The sequence below is a fragment of the Hypanus sabinus genome, chromosome 1 (genome assembly GCF_030144855.1).
Source record: "Hypanus sabinus isolate sHypSab1 chromosome 1, sHypSab1.hap1, whole genome shotgun sequence".
Lineage (NCBI taxonomy): Eukaryota > Metazoa > Chordata > Chondrichthyes > Myliobatiformes > Dasyatidae > Hypanus > Hypanus sabinus.
In genome coordinates, this window is record NC_082706.1 from 80,563,619 (window position 1) to 80,578,292 (window position 14,674).

The 14,674-nt window shown below is 43.6% G+C and overlaps 1 protein-coding gene across 2 annotated transcripts in view; it reads right to left on the minus strand.

Annotated features, from left to right (window-relative positions):
- LOC132394986 (frizzled-6-like) overlaps positions 1 to 13,256 on the minus strand; it is an 85,978-nt gene extending 72,722 nt beyond the window's left edge. For both annotated transcript variants that reach the window (XM_059971329.1, XM_059971323.1), the window contains exons 1-2: positions 12,898 to 13,256; positions 11,415 to 11,823 (exon numbers count right to left, since the gene is read on the minus strand). In XM_059971329.1, coding sequence (XP_059827312.1) covers positions 11,415 to 11,645 — 231 coding nt within the window. In that variant the 5' untranslated portion in view covers positions 11,646 to 11,823; positions 12,898 to 13,256. The remainder of the gene's footprint in view (positions 1 to 11,414; positions 11,824 to 12,897) is intronic.
- Between the last annotated feature and the right edge of the window lie 1,418 nt (positions 13,257 to 14,674).

Genomic DNA, 14,674 nt, shown 5'->3' on the forward strand with positions numbered 1-14,674 from the left:
GAACATCTTCATTTTTAAACTGAACTTGGAATCCCCGGTACCATTCTGGTAAACCTTCTTTCCAGACTTTATTATTCTCCTGAAGTGTAGTCCCCTAGAATTGGACAATATTCCAAATGATAAAAACTATTCAATGATTTTGTACTCTGCGCCTACCGACAAAGCCAAGCATCCAACTCACTTTTCCTGCAGCCTTCACAGCAGCCACCAGCCGGAGATCCAAACCCATATACGCACAGATTCCTCTGTTCCTATAACACATTTATTTATTTACTGAGATAGAGCATGGAGTAGACCCTTCCAGCCCTAGCAGCTACACCATCCAGCAATCCCCCAATTTAAACCTAGTCTAATCACCGGACAATTTACAATGACTAAATCAACCTTCCAACCAGTTGCTTCTTTAGACTGTGGGAGAAAACCGGACCACCCAAAGGAAACTCGTGCGATCAACGGGAGAACACACAAACTCCTTACAGAGGAAACTGAACCCAGGTTGGCTGTATTGTAAAGTGTTGTGCTAATCACTAGCTACTGTGCTGCCGACAGCACTTTACTTCCATTCCATCCTTCCTATTAAAATGCAGAAAGATATCCATTTCTATCCTGGCCCTGCTTACTACATTTTCAATATACCCACCCTCTACAAATTTGAACTCAAGGCACCCCATTTTCTGTACGTAACGGGGTTTCTTCTTTCTTTATGTTACTGCGTGTGTTAATCAAAATGGCTTCTTTGTTTGTTAAAAGTAAAAATATTTCTTTGTTATGCCAATTGTGAGAGTGCTTTCTTTCACAGCTTGTTTGGGTTATAATTACTGATAACGAGAATTGTATTTGTTTGTTAACCAATTGGGATAGATGTTATTCTTTCTTGTGGGTCTGTAAGCTAGTGTTGAGTGAGCCTGCTTACCAGGGGGCTACATTGTGGGGTGCTCGTCCCTGATTGAATTTTAGTGGAAGCTGTGTGATTGCCCTCTTTAAATTATGCATGCTGTGGGGGCGGAAAGCTAGTGTGTCTCTGTACGATTTGTTATCACTGCATGTGTGTTCGGTGGGGTGGCGGTTGGTACCCCGGAGGTCGTTGTTCGAGTTCAGACTAGTGCTGACGAAATGGTGGTGGACCCATGGGCTGTCCATACTGTTTGGAAAGAATGGTTGGAATGTTCCAGCTACGGTTGTTGGAATAATGTCCAGCCCCAAGGCATGGACGGAGCAGACCTCTCAGTTGTCGGGTGAGTGGCAGTGCTTGGCTGAGGGACAGCGACAGGGATTGGTAGGAAGTTTGAGTAGGTGGGCTGGTGACATTGTTTGAACAGTCTGGTCCAATTACCTTGAAGTGACAGCTGCCGGTTATCGGAAAGCGGGAGAAAATGCGTTTGGTTCGACTGGAAGTCAAATACTGCAGTTGGGGGGCTTACCATATCTGTGTCAGGAGATTGGTGGAAAGTTTTCAGGGTATCTTCTTTGGCTAGGGGGGCAGATAAATTGTTTGCGGGGCCAGGGGGATCAGCCTCTCCCTCAGTTGTTTAGCTGACCAGAGAGGTGTCAGCAAACTTAGAGGAGGCCCGGTGGGGGAATGGCTTGGGGTCTCTGGGGGAGCACGTTCCCAGCAATGTACCAAGGAACAGACCCTATTCCTGAAGGCTTAGAGGGACCACGCACTCGGGTGTAATTATGGATGGATGGAAGCCATGCTAAAGCCATCCTTGACACCAGGGCACAGGTCAAGTTGCTGTACAGTTTGTTTTAAAACCAGTATTTGAAGCATTTACCCTTGACAATATTAAGGGCACTGGAGATTTGGGGTACCAGTGCCGGTGACTATCCAGACGACAGTTATTGGTCAGTGAAACTGGAGTTCTTGGAGGCCAATGTGGGGGGTGACTGAGGTTTGTGAATCGTTAATGCTGATGTGTCCGGACACTGTTGAGACGGGCAGCGTTTCGATTCTGGAGGGGACCAACACCCCGCTAGTGAGGAGGAGCATGGAGGCCTGCCAGGAGGAGGCCGGTGAGAGCTGTTTGGAGGCAGTGTCTATGTACCCAGTGTTTCGAGCTGTTTGTGTGGACAAGTGTAGCAGCATTGGGCCGGTACCGAATTCAAACGAGAGCTGGTGGTGGTACGGCCTTGGGGGAGTATCTAAGGGTGAGACCCACTTAGTGGACTCTGCGAAATACCACGAGGGAGGGGAGCTGACCGCTGAAGACACCTCAGTGAGAGAGAGGTCGTGTTGACTGGCCCTGGCAGCCGTGGAAGACGTAGGCATTGTGTGTGGATTATTGGACTCTGAGGAAGTGCACTGTCATTGACCAGAATACGGTCCTGAGGGCCAAAGAGGCGATGGCCTATCTGAGTGGTGCAAAGCCGTTTAAGGTGCTGGATCTGAGGAGTGGATGTTGCTAGATCTCGATGAGTGAGGCCAACAAGGAGAAGATGGCCGTTATAATTCCCCTGGGATTCTTCCAGTCTGAAGATGCCTTAGGGCATATCCGGAGCCCTTGCAACTTTCCAGCGGGGCATGAGGAAGACAGTGGGGGATGTGGAATTGTTTGGAGTTTTGGCGTATGTGGATGATCGTCTACGGTTTGGATTCGCCTTGGGGGACTATGATGCGAGGTGAGTGCTGGAGCCCGGACAGCAAAGAATTAAGGAAGTGGAAAACCTGGAAGAAGACATTAGGAAGAACAAGCTGGAGATAAGTTCAGTGAACACTAAACTGGAGGCTGACCGATCTTTAACAGCTGTTTTTCAGGTCAGGGTGCAAGAAGCTGGTGGAGTAATTGCGTCCCAAATGGAGATGAACATGAAGCGTGAGTCAGAACTGCTGAGAGTGTGGCGAGAGTTGGAGGAGGCAGAGGAGAAGCTGACGTCTCGGTTGCAGGAGCAGTCCAGGCCAAGTGTTCCAGCGTAGAGAGAAACAAACAGCAGCTACCGATCGCAGAAATGAGGAAGAATACAGATTCAAAGGATGAAGTGCTGGATTTGTGGTATATGCTGCCTTTTCCTAACTTCCCCTTGATTGAGGAAGAGACCTTTGGCCCTTCTCCCACTGAGTCAGGTGCAGTGGGGAGGGCTAGCTGTGGGCAGCCTGGGTTATAGCGGGGCCCTGGACAGGGGGCTCCAGGTTGCAGTGGGGTCATGAGTCAGAGTTTGACAGAGGAGTTGGCAAGCAGACCCGAGGTATCTCCAGTTGTGTCCAAACCTGAAGGGTTTAGGTGAGAGGGGCCGGAGGTCTCGGAGGGTTAGGAAACTCCCAGATAGGTTGACCTATGTAGCGCCTGAGGAACAGGGCACGAGGTCTACTGTTTGGGGAGCAATGTTACTGTTTGTACCTGGATTAGGTTTTGTGTCTGCAGGAAGGGTTGGCGAGTTATTTAGTAGTCATGAGGACATGACTAAATTTGGTGGGAGAAGAGTGTAAGGGGATTTCTTCTTTCTTTATGTTACTGTGTATGTTAATCAAAGTGGCTTCTGTGTTTGTTAAAAGTAAGAATGCTTCTTTGTTGTGGTAACTGGTAAGAGAGTGCTTTCTCTCGCAGCTTGTTTGGGTTATAATTACTGATAATGAGAATTGTATTCGTTTGTTAACCAATTGGGATAGAGGTTATTCTTTCTTGTGGGTCTGTAAGCTAGTGTTGAGCGAGCCTGAGGCTTACCAGGGGGCTACATGTATACCATTTCAGTTCATTAGTAAATATAAAAAAGTATGGGCTACAACTTTTCAGACCAGTCTAAATAATGAAATCTGAAAACAATTCTTCCCCATTACTTTCAAGTATATGACAGCTGTCCCTTAAACCCTCAAGCTTTAATTTTGTTAATGTGGCACTACGTCGTTAATTCATCATCAATTTAAGTCTTTTTCCAGAAAAAAAACTTATTTTGTCTTGGATCACTCACTATCTTTAAAAGCTTTCTCACTGACACGAGCTGAGGGAGGTCAGGGATGTATAATATTTGCAATCCTTTATTTAACGCTGGTCCTGTAGCAGGATTTGGGGAAACAACTTACTATTTCCAATTTCATTACGATAGGACTCTGAGGATGTATCTCATTTAAAACAATTATTTTCTGTCTGCTAAGCTTTTAAATCCCTCTATTTATTTTAAATTCTTCGATTTATTAGTACATACAGTTTCTCAAACAGCACCACATTCAACATGAGCATGTGTTCAACACACCCCCCCCCCCCAAATCTGGAGTGGAATAAACAATTGGCCCAAAATGTGGAGTGTTCATTCCTCTCATTAGATGTGGCTGACCTGCTGATTTCCTTCACCATGTTGCGTATTACATCAGACTACCCAGATACATCAAAAATGCACACTATCTGGGCAAATTGCACAGCTTGGGTGTAGACTCAGATGCAAACCCAGGTCCACAATCAAGGGAAATGACAAAAGCTAACTCAAGGGAATGGAGCAAACATAGCAATGGACAGACAGGGAGAAGAGGAAAGGTAAGACCACAGAGAGGTGAGGTGCAGGCAGAGCTGCTGACAACTTCTGTGCACTTGGGAGCAGGTCCCAGAATTAGGTTCAGCCTTAATCTGCTGGATGATCTTCTATCATCCAAATAGAAAAGATAGCATATCTTATCGTCTTTATATTTTGACACTTCTATGCTCAAATTGGTGTTCAGTTCTGCAGATTTTTCGTTTAATTTTGATCAGTTTGCATTCCCAGCTAAAGCAAAAACCAATAATGATAATTCAGTCTCACTGATGGCTCAGTGGCACCACAATCATCCACATCATATATTTACAGTAGATGTACCAGCCCAGAATTTCAAAGATTTCAAACCTTGGACACTTAAACACCATAAGACATTGGAGAATAATTAGGTAATTCAGCCCATCTTTGGAAAGTCTGATACTGTGCCATTACACACCCACACATTGGAAAGTCTGATCACCTGGCTGTACTTCTACTTGTGGCATAAAGGCAGAGACTAAAGACTGAAGTACCATTGGTGAGGCCAAGGGAGACGGAAAAGCACTTTGAGTCGGTGGACTGAACAACATTCAGGTATTCATCTTTTAATCTGAAGGACTATGCCACAGTTCACAGACTTCATCAAGACCTATGTGGATAATGCCTGTGCCTTTGACAACATACCGTACATACCCAAACTAAAAGCCATGGATGAACCAGGAGATTCCTAGTCTGCTGCGGGCAAGATCTGTGGTATTCAAGACCGGTGATCCAGAACCATACAAGAAGTTCAAGTATGAGCTACAAAGGTTATTTTAAGAGGGAGAAAACAATACCAATTTAAGTTAGAAATGGAATTAGATGCACATCAGCTCTACAAGGTGAAAACCGCCATCATGAATGACTGTGGTGCTTCATTCCCAGATGAGCTCAATGCCCTTTATGCATGCTTTGAAAGGGAAAATACAGCCACACCTGTGTAAATCCCAGCAGCAGCTGGTGACCCTGTGATCCCTGTCTCAAAGGCCAATGTCAGGACATCCTTCAAGACTCTTGCAAGATGTCAGGCCCTGACAGTGTACCTGGTAGGACACTCAAAACCTGTGTGGAAATATTCAAGGATGTCTTCAATCTCTAACTGCTGCAGTCAGAGGTTCCTACCTGCTTCAAAAGGGCACCAACTCCTACCTGAACAAGGACCTGGACCCACTGCAATTTGCCTATCGCCACAATTGGTCTACAGCAGATGCTATCTCATTGGCTCTCCACTTGGCATAGATAACCTGACAACAAATACATCCATCAGGCTGCTATTATTTGATAAGGTCCAAAACCCAGGCCTCTGTACTCCTTCAGCAAAAAGATCCTCGACTTCCTCATTGGGAAACCATAGTCAGTGCAGATCTGGAATAACATCTCCCCCTCACTGATAATCAACACTGGTGCACCTCAAGTATGCAAGCTTAGACCTTGGGTGCATCTATACACCCATGAACATATGGCTCAAACGTCATCTATAAATTTGCCAATGACGCAGCTATTGTTGGCAGAATATCTGATGGTGACAAGGAAGAATACAAAAGCGAGATAGATCAGCTAATTGAGTGGTCTCGCAACAACAAATGTGTCAGTAACTGATTGTGGACTTGAGGAAGGGCAAGTCGAGGGAACGCACACCAGTTCTCATCAAGGGATCAGCAGTGGAAAGGGTGAGAAGTTTCAAGCTCCTGGATGTCAATACCTCTAAAGTTCTGTCCTGGGTCCAACATATTGATGCAATTATAAAGGAGGCTCAAGAGCGGTTATATTTCATTAGGAATTTGAGGAGACTTGGTATGTCACCAAAGACTCTAACATATTTCTACTGATGTACCATGAAGAGCATTGAAATTGGTTGCATCACTCTCTGCTATGGAGGGACCATTACACAGGTTCAGAAAAAACTGCACAAAGCTGTAAAATCATCCAGTTCGATCATGGACACAAGCCTCCCCAGCACTGAGGATATCTTCAAAAGGTATTTTAGTATTCAGAAAGATTTGAATGAATTCCCCCCCAACCCCCACCATTCTTCTAAACTCCAGCAAGTACCGGCCCAGAGCCATCAAATGATCCTCATACCTTAACCCTTTCATTCCCAGAATCAGTCTCCTGAACCTCTTCTGAACCCCCTCCAATGCCAGTAAAGCCTTTTAGGATAAGTGGCCAAAACTGCAGTCTGATCATACCTTATAAAGCCTCAGTGTTACATCCTTGTTTTTATAACCTAGTCTTCTCAAAATGAATGCCAGAATCCTGTTTGACTTCTTTACCACCGACTCAACTTGCATGTTAAGCTTCAGGAAATTCTACACCAAGACTCCCAAGCCCCTTTGCACTTCTGATTTCTGAATTTACTCCTGTTTAGAAAATAATCTACACCTTTATTCTTCCTATCAAAGGGCACGACCATACACTAATTGGTCACTTCTCTGCCTATTCTCTTAATCTGTCCAAGTCTTTCTGCAGACTCCCTGCTTTCTCAACACTACCTGCACCTCCAACTATCTTCATATCTTCTACAAACTTGGCTACAAATTCATCAACTCCATCATTCAAATCATTGACTACAACGTGAAAAGAAGCAATCCTAACACTGACCCCTGCGGAATACCACTAGTAACAAGCAGCCAACCAGAAAAGGCCCCACTTTTGTCATAGTTTTGAGGGAATACTACAGTTTTACAGGCACGCCTTTCAATAGACATCAAACTAAAGGCTTGACTCTTTCATGCGCATTTTGAAGGTAAAAGATTATCCTGTTAAACTCTTATCCCCAGTGCTGTGGCCAATATTTATTCTTGAATCAACATTCCTGGTGGACCATGGCCTGTGATAATTTTTCTTTCAACTTCACTGATGTAAATCAGATTTAGATTTATTTATCATGCCTACTTCAAAACATACAATGAAAAGCATTGTTTGTTTAACAACCAACACACTTAAAGATGTGCTGTGGTAACCATCAAGTGTAGCCACGCATTCTGGGACCAACATAGCGAGCCACAGTGTTCAACAGAACAACAGTAACAAAACAAGACAACCTACAGCAAAACAGATTGTTCTTCCATACCATCTCTCACACACACACTTCTAGTCCTTTTCCTGTTCTCACAGGCTTGCAGATATCAGGCTTCCAAGTCCTGCCTATTAAAGGTCTGACTTTCAGGCAACAACTTCCAGTCCTCCAATCCCAGTGACCTGGGATCTTGTGACTCCTTTGGGCATTCACCTTCAGACTTGCCTTGCTTTGGCCTTTGACCTTTGGTTTTGCCCTCCTGACCTCGCTGACAACTGGGTATTGACCCCAGGGTTTGACCTTCAGGTCTTGACTTCCAGATCCCTATGAAACTCATTTGAACTTTGTATGATCCTGGAAATAGCTGACCAACAGCACCAAAGGGCCATAACCACAACGGCTGTAATATTAATAGTTTAAGATGGCAATTCTCTGCTATCCTTTCAAAGACAATTAGGAATGTACATTAAGTTGAGAAAAAAAATTATTTCTATGATAACCTTAAAAAGAGGCCATTTACTAAAAACACTGTCAAAAAAGTGCTCATGAATAAACATTTTCTTTTTTGCTTCATTCTTCCCACACAGCTAATTTGCCCAAGAGTACAGCTGACACACTCAACATGAAAATTAAGCAAATTCTTCATCATTTCAATATTCCTAACAGAATTAGTCAACATGATAACAGGTAACAGATGCATCAGAATTTGAGAGTCAGGGATGATTTCCAAACTCCAAAACGAAAGCAGTTTAAATGATTTCACACAAGTTAAAGGCAGACAGACCTGACTGTACTCAAGTCCCAATGGATTGTATCCTAGGATAGCAAAAGAAGTGGCCGATGAGTTAATTGATGTATTGATCGTAATTTTCCAAAATATAGCAGATTTGGGAAAGCTCCATTTTGCAAAACAACAAAGGCAGATGAGATGGAGAGCAGGTGGTGCTGCTGTCTTGCAGTTACAGTGACCTGGGTTCAATCCTGACCTCCAAATGTGTGGAAGTTTTACATTCTCCCTGCACCTGCATTAGTTAGAACAGTGTGCTTTGGTGCCCTCCCACATCCCAAAGACATGTGGGTTGGCAAATTAACTGGTTACTGCAACTTGCATCCAGTGCAGGTAGGTGATGAAGGACGTGAAAGATACAGGAAGTTAGAATATAGAACATAAGACAGTACTGCACAGGAACAGGCCCTATGGCCCACAATGTTTTGCCAAATGAAATGGCCAAATAAACGAATCCCTTAAGTCCATATCTTTCCATTTTCCTCACATTCACACTCCTATCTAAACATCTCTTAAATGTCCCCAATATGTCTGTCTCTACCACCACCACAGGCAGTATGTTCCAGGCACGCACCACTCTGAATCAAAAAACTTGCTCCTCACACCTCCTTTGAAATGACTTCTTCTCACCTTAAGCGCATGCCCTCTGGTATTAGATGTTTCAACCTGGGCAAAAAAGATACTGTCTTATCTACTCTGTCTATGCCGCTCATGATCTTATAAACCCTCAGCAGATTTCCCGTCAGCCTCTACTGCTCCAGAGAAAACAAACCTGGTTTGTCCAACTCGAGGCTGGGAGTAAAAAGGACAGGAAAGGGAGTGATGGAACTGCTAAAAGCTGGCACAGACTCCATAAGCCAAGTGTGGTCCTTTTATCTTGAGGAATACAGAGAAGGTACAGGTTTGCGCTATATAGGATTACATCTGCAGAGGTTTAAAAGCAGTGAGTTGGTTGAAAGATAAGATCCTGAAGAGTCCGGACAGGATAGTCGTGGACAGGATATTTCCTGATGCCATTGTCTCGAACTAAAGGTATTCTTTAAAAATTGCCTAATTAAAATAGTTAAGGTGAAAACATTTCCTATTATAGGGTCATGAGACTTTTTCACAGGGCTTTAGAAGCAGACTGTTTTTAAGGCAGAATTACATACATACATGACAAGGGGTGAATTTTTACAACAGGTAGAGAGAAAAGTGGAGATGGAAGTCACAATCAGATGCAGTGGAGCAGTCTCAGGAGTAACAGTATGAACTGCTCCAGCTCCCAATTTGTACAGTCAAAATTACTTCAATGTATTTTCTTTTATTTATATATGTTGAATATAAACCACTTAAGCAGCATTTGACAGAGCATTGTCAAGTAGTTAACAGGACCGAACTTTTCAAGTGATACATGTGACTACAATTTTACCCACGCAATTTTCCCACAAGTGATTGAGAACAATTTTCTAATTCAAACTCCAGTCTTCATTTTAAAAGCACACTCCATAAATCTGCATTTCACAATCTTTGTGCTGAATTGGACAGGTTTGAAATAAGCACAACAATGCAAGCCAGGTGACAATATCAGCCTTTGAATTTGACATCAAGGAATCCAAGTAAAATTGACATCAATTGGACTGGAAGAGAAAATGTGCTAACTGGAAGTGTTATTCCATGCAAAAAAAAATTACTGTGGCTGAAAGAGATAAACCACCTTTGCCATAGTTCCTTGCTGCAAGAGCCCAGCTCCCACCAGATAATTCAGTGGGTTCCTTCCATTAAGACAAAGTGGGAACATTTGCTTACATTTGCATGATATTCATTATTCTCAACTCCTCATAGTGGACTCCTTGCAAACCAGGTATGGAGAACTTCCAGGCTTCAGCTGTTAATTAACAAATAATGCTTACCACACAATGACCATCACTGCATACATCAATGCTCCTCAGTTGAAGGAATTCTAGCCACTTCTCTTCATGTTCAACAGTATTCCCCTTTAATTCAATCTCCTCATGACCTCGTCAGTTTTGGAGTTCATAACTGATCAGGAACGCAGCTGAAGCAGCCAATTAAACACTGATTATAATGGCAGATCAGATAATCCTCCAGTAAGTGATTTGACTCCTAACTCCACAAGCCCCTTCCAAGAATATCGACACCATTTGGGACATATCAAACTGCTTGACAGGCACCAGCAGGAAATGGCAATTTTCTCCATCGGATATGTATACTATCTACACAATACACCACGCCACCTTACTGAAACTTAATTTTTACCACTAAGATGGCACAAGTCAAAGACAGATGGTAATATTCTCTCTCTCTCAAGCCTATCGCCAAGATGTGTTCTGGCTCAGAAATGAATCACTATTCCTGTACTATCTGGATCAAAGTCCCGAACTGTAGATATAGGAAAATACTTGATATTAGTCGATATAATAGGGTCTTTTAAGAGCCTCTTAGATAGGTACACGGAGCCAAGAAAAATAGAGGGCTATGTGTTAGGGAAATTCTAGGCAGTTTCTAGAGTACGTTACATGGTCAGCACAACATTGTGGGCCGAAGGGCCTATGTTCTATACTGTAGGTGAAACACCAGATACTTAAGGTGGTAGCTAACCATCAGTATTAAAATTCATCTGGCAGAAAATTCTCCTGCTAAGCCATCTATGAAATTATTGGCCACATTCCACATCCAAATTGATAACTTCTTTCAACTTGGTTAATTTTTCACAGAACTCAATTAAATTGATCAGGCATGATCTGCAGCTCATGTTGAAACCTCTTTTTTTAAATTCTTTTCCATTTTAATACTTCTTTAAAATATAAACCTTGCTGACCACTAATTTTAAGAGGAATAAATTTGTTTTCTTCACAAGATGTTTTCATCAGAAAAGATGTGTGAAAAGAAAGATAAAAATCCTTACATATCATCACTAATAACACCAAAACCAACTTCAGGAGGAGGGACTTGCTACCAAGTAGCAAGTATCTGGTGATAAAAATATGGATTGTAGGTAAAGGCTAATATATTTAATTGTACTTTTGGTAATTAGGAAAATAGATGGACATATCAGCATTTTTCCCCTAATTATTCACCTTTTATGTTAAAACACTGATGTAGAAGTGCATACCTATAAACACAACCTACCTCCATTGCACCTGCTGCAATGTGCTGATCATAGTGTTCCAATTTATTGGGGAAAAATGTCATATTATACGAGAGACCTTCGCATTGATGGATGGTTATAGGCTCACATGTGAATAGACTGTGACCCTGGCTCCAAGGTATCACTAGCAGGATTAAAAGACAGTCGAGGATCAGCGATGAACTTCTCATCATGAGGAAGCAACGAAGAACTTCGTCTCCAGAAACAAGCATAATTTGATCCAACTTAATGTCGAGAAACAGTTATAGTTTTCATCCACTTTTGATAATGAACTGCATCCTTCGCTCTGCTGATTGAACGTACTAACTGTACTGATCAATGCAAATTACTTTGCTTTAAGAAATGGTCCATGAGGTGATGAAATGCCAAATGTTCATCCTCGTTTCAAGCCTGGAAATAAAACACCTTATGTTAGAACACTGAAAACATTTTAACTGTGCATATCTACACCAGAGCTGGTTTTTCCACTATTGGACAGGGAGGAGCCGGTTTGGGTGAGGAAGCCCCTCCATTATTGTAGTAGTGAACCACGGGGGGGGGGGGGGGGGGGACGACATAAGTGGCAACAGTGCCTTTGGCTTTAGGAGGTGTAATAGAAAACTATTTATTGCAATGTCTATAAATGTAAAAATGAAAAAGCACTGCAGTTTATTCGCGTAAGTTATAATGTATACTGCAGATTATTCGTGTAAACAACTTATTATGAATAAAGGTAATTTTGATATACATTTTAAAAATTACAATACATACACCACTTCCAAAGGTCTTTACTAAGGAAATTTTCCCAGATCTCAAACACAGAATTAGAATCTAGGAATTCAAACTAGAACGAAACATTAATTAAATTATATATTTAAAGGTACTTGTTAATCATATTTTCATAAAACGCTTGGAATCAATTGACAGATGGGAGGGGGTGGCAATTACCACGGGAGCGGAAAACACAACGTGTGGGAGGTCAGGCCATGAGTTTTAGTGAGGCAAACAGCTTCTTACTGCTAACTATTTTCACACGTATTCATTAAACAGAAGCTATATTTAAACGGTTCACATCTTTAAAAAAACGTATCCGATGTCGTTTTTTCGTTAAAAGGTAGAAAAATCCTTAGCGACCACCTGCAGCATTCAACAAAACTCCTCAAATATTTCCCCAGATACTTGAAAGAAACGACTGGCGTTGGCCACAAGCTGGACTGCATTCTTGTTCCACCGACGAGAGGAAGTTGTACTTTAATTTCCAAAGAGTTTTCACGTTCTGGGTGATGAGAGAGTTAACCCACTGCCCACAGGGTGACTGGGAGGAATGGGTTGCGGGAATATACCTCGTCCCTACTTTAGCCCACAGTGGACACACCGAGCCGGTACTCCCCACCCCCCGGGAGCAGCCGCGTCCCCGCGCTGGGGTTAGACCAGCGCCACCGGCCCACCCCGGGCCCACTTCACCCGACTCGGCGTCGCGCTCACCTTGTATCGCACCGGACGGAATCCTCCGCGAGAACAGTGTCGGCTCTGGGAGGGCCTGCCGCGGGGCTCCGGCGACGCGACCGCCAGCGGATCTTTCACGGCAGGCTACAGCTTTGCCCTCCCCCGCCACTTCTTGCTTCCTGCGCCTAGGCGGCTGTTGCTGTGAGTGGGACTGAGAAAGGAATTTGGTCCGGATCACAACCACTCCCCTTCCCTTCCCTTCCCGCAACAGTGAAGCATTCCAGCAAGCTCGACCGCGGCACTCTTACTAGATCACAACCAACAGGTGTGCTCCCAACTTCCACCCACCTACTCACAGTCTGTGCTCACTTACTGAGATAAAACGCCAACCCCTTTTACGTCCATCATATCCTACCTCGGGCTCTGCTCTGTTTAACTCCCACTTGACGATGTCGACGATTACGATTGTGTTTGCGCAGCTCATCTGCGGTGTGTTTGAGGATGACTGTAGAGGCCAATTCTTGAACCACACAGACATTCGCAGTGGGGACATGGACTTGTCCTGGTTCCTTAGGCACTGCCGTTGCTGCCGCTTTCCTCTTTAGAGCTGTCTCAGGTCTCCGTGATGCTTATCTATGTTGCTGTGAGCAAGTTTAATCAAGGCGCGCCACCTAGTTCTGCCTCGTACCCTCTGATCCATATGCCGGGGAGCAAGCCAACAATGCTGGCTTTCACACCGTCTTCCTTCCTGTACAAGTTCTATCACGGTTTCTGCTTCCCTGTGATAACTGGCCATAGAGCATCTGCTTAGGGAGTGTGAGTCCTCCGTGCGTATAACGTGTCCGGTCCAACAAAGCTGTGCTTTCAGGATCATGGCTAGCTTCTGCCCTATTGTGGACTTCCAGGTTTGTGGCACGGCCCCGTCAGCGGATACCCACAATGGATCTCAGGCTGCTCACGAGGAAGCGCACCAGCGGTTTGAGTTGCTTTTCGTATGCAGTCCCATGTTTCACAACCACACAGGTGACTAGTACAGCCTTGTAAATAAAAATTGATCTTGGTGGAGTCTACCCTGGAGAGAGTGTAAAGGTATTCTGTAGTAGTAGTCTAATGTTCACCCAACTGACTTGCAGACTTAGTACAGCCGCTACAAAGGCTCTTTCGGGAAGGGTCCAGTCACCTCCATTCTCTGAGGGACTAAGTCCTGTGCAACAGCCTCTCATACCTGTATTATAGAAAGAAGAAACATGAGTGTATTGATGCATTGGTTTGATAGTGCAATGAATGTAACTGTTGCTCATTGTCATACATGCAAAGGTGCTATAAAATTAAATGTTCACATGAAGCTCACAGTAATAATACATTCATTTTAACTCATCAGGCTACAATTATACTTAATTGTGTTGTGCAGAGAAGCAAATTTGATCAGGGGGTTTAAGGTGAAGGAACCCTTAGGAGCAATGATTGTAATATGATAGAATTCACCTGTAGTTTGAGAGGGAGGAGCTCACATTGAATGTATCAGAGTTACAGCTGAGTAAAGGTAACTACAGAGGCATAAGGGAGGAGTTGACCATAATTGATTAGAAGGGGATTGGGATTAGGGATGACAGTAGAGCAGCAATGGCTGGAGTTTCTGGGAGTAACTTAGAAGATACAGAAACAGTTCATCCCAAAGAAGAGGAAGCATTCTAAAGGGATAATGAGGCCACTGTGGCTGTTGAGGGTTGACAAGGCAGTATAAAAGCCAAAGAAAGGGCATATAATATCACAAAAACTAGCCAAAAGATGGAGGAATTTAAGATGTTGGAAAAGA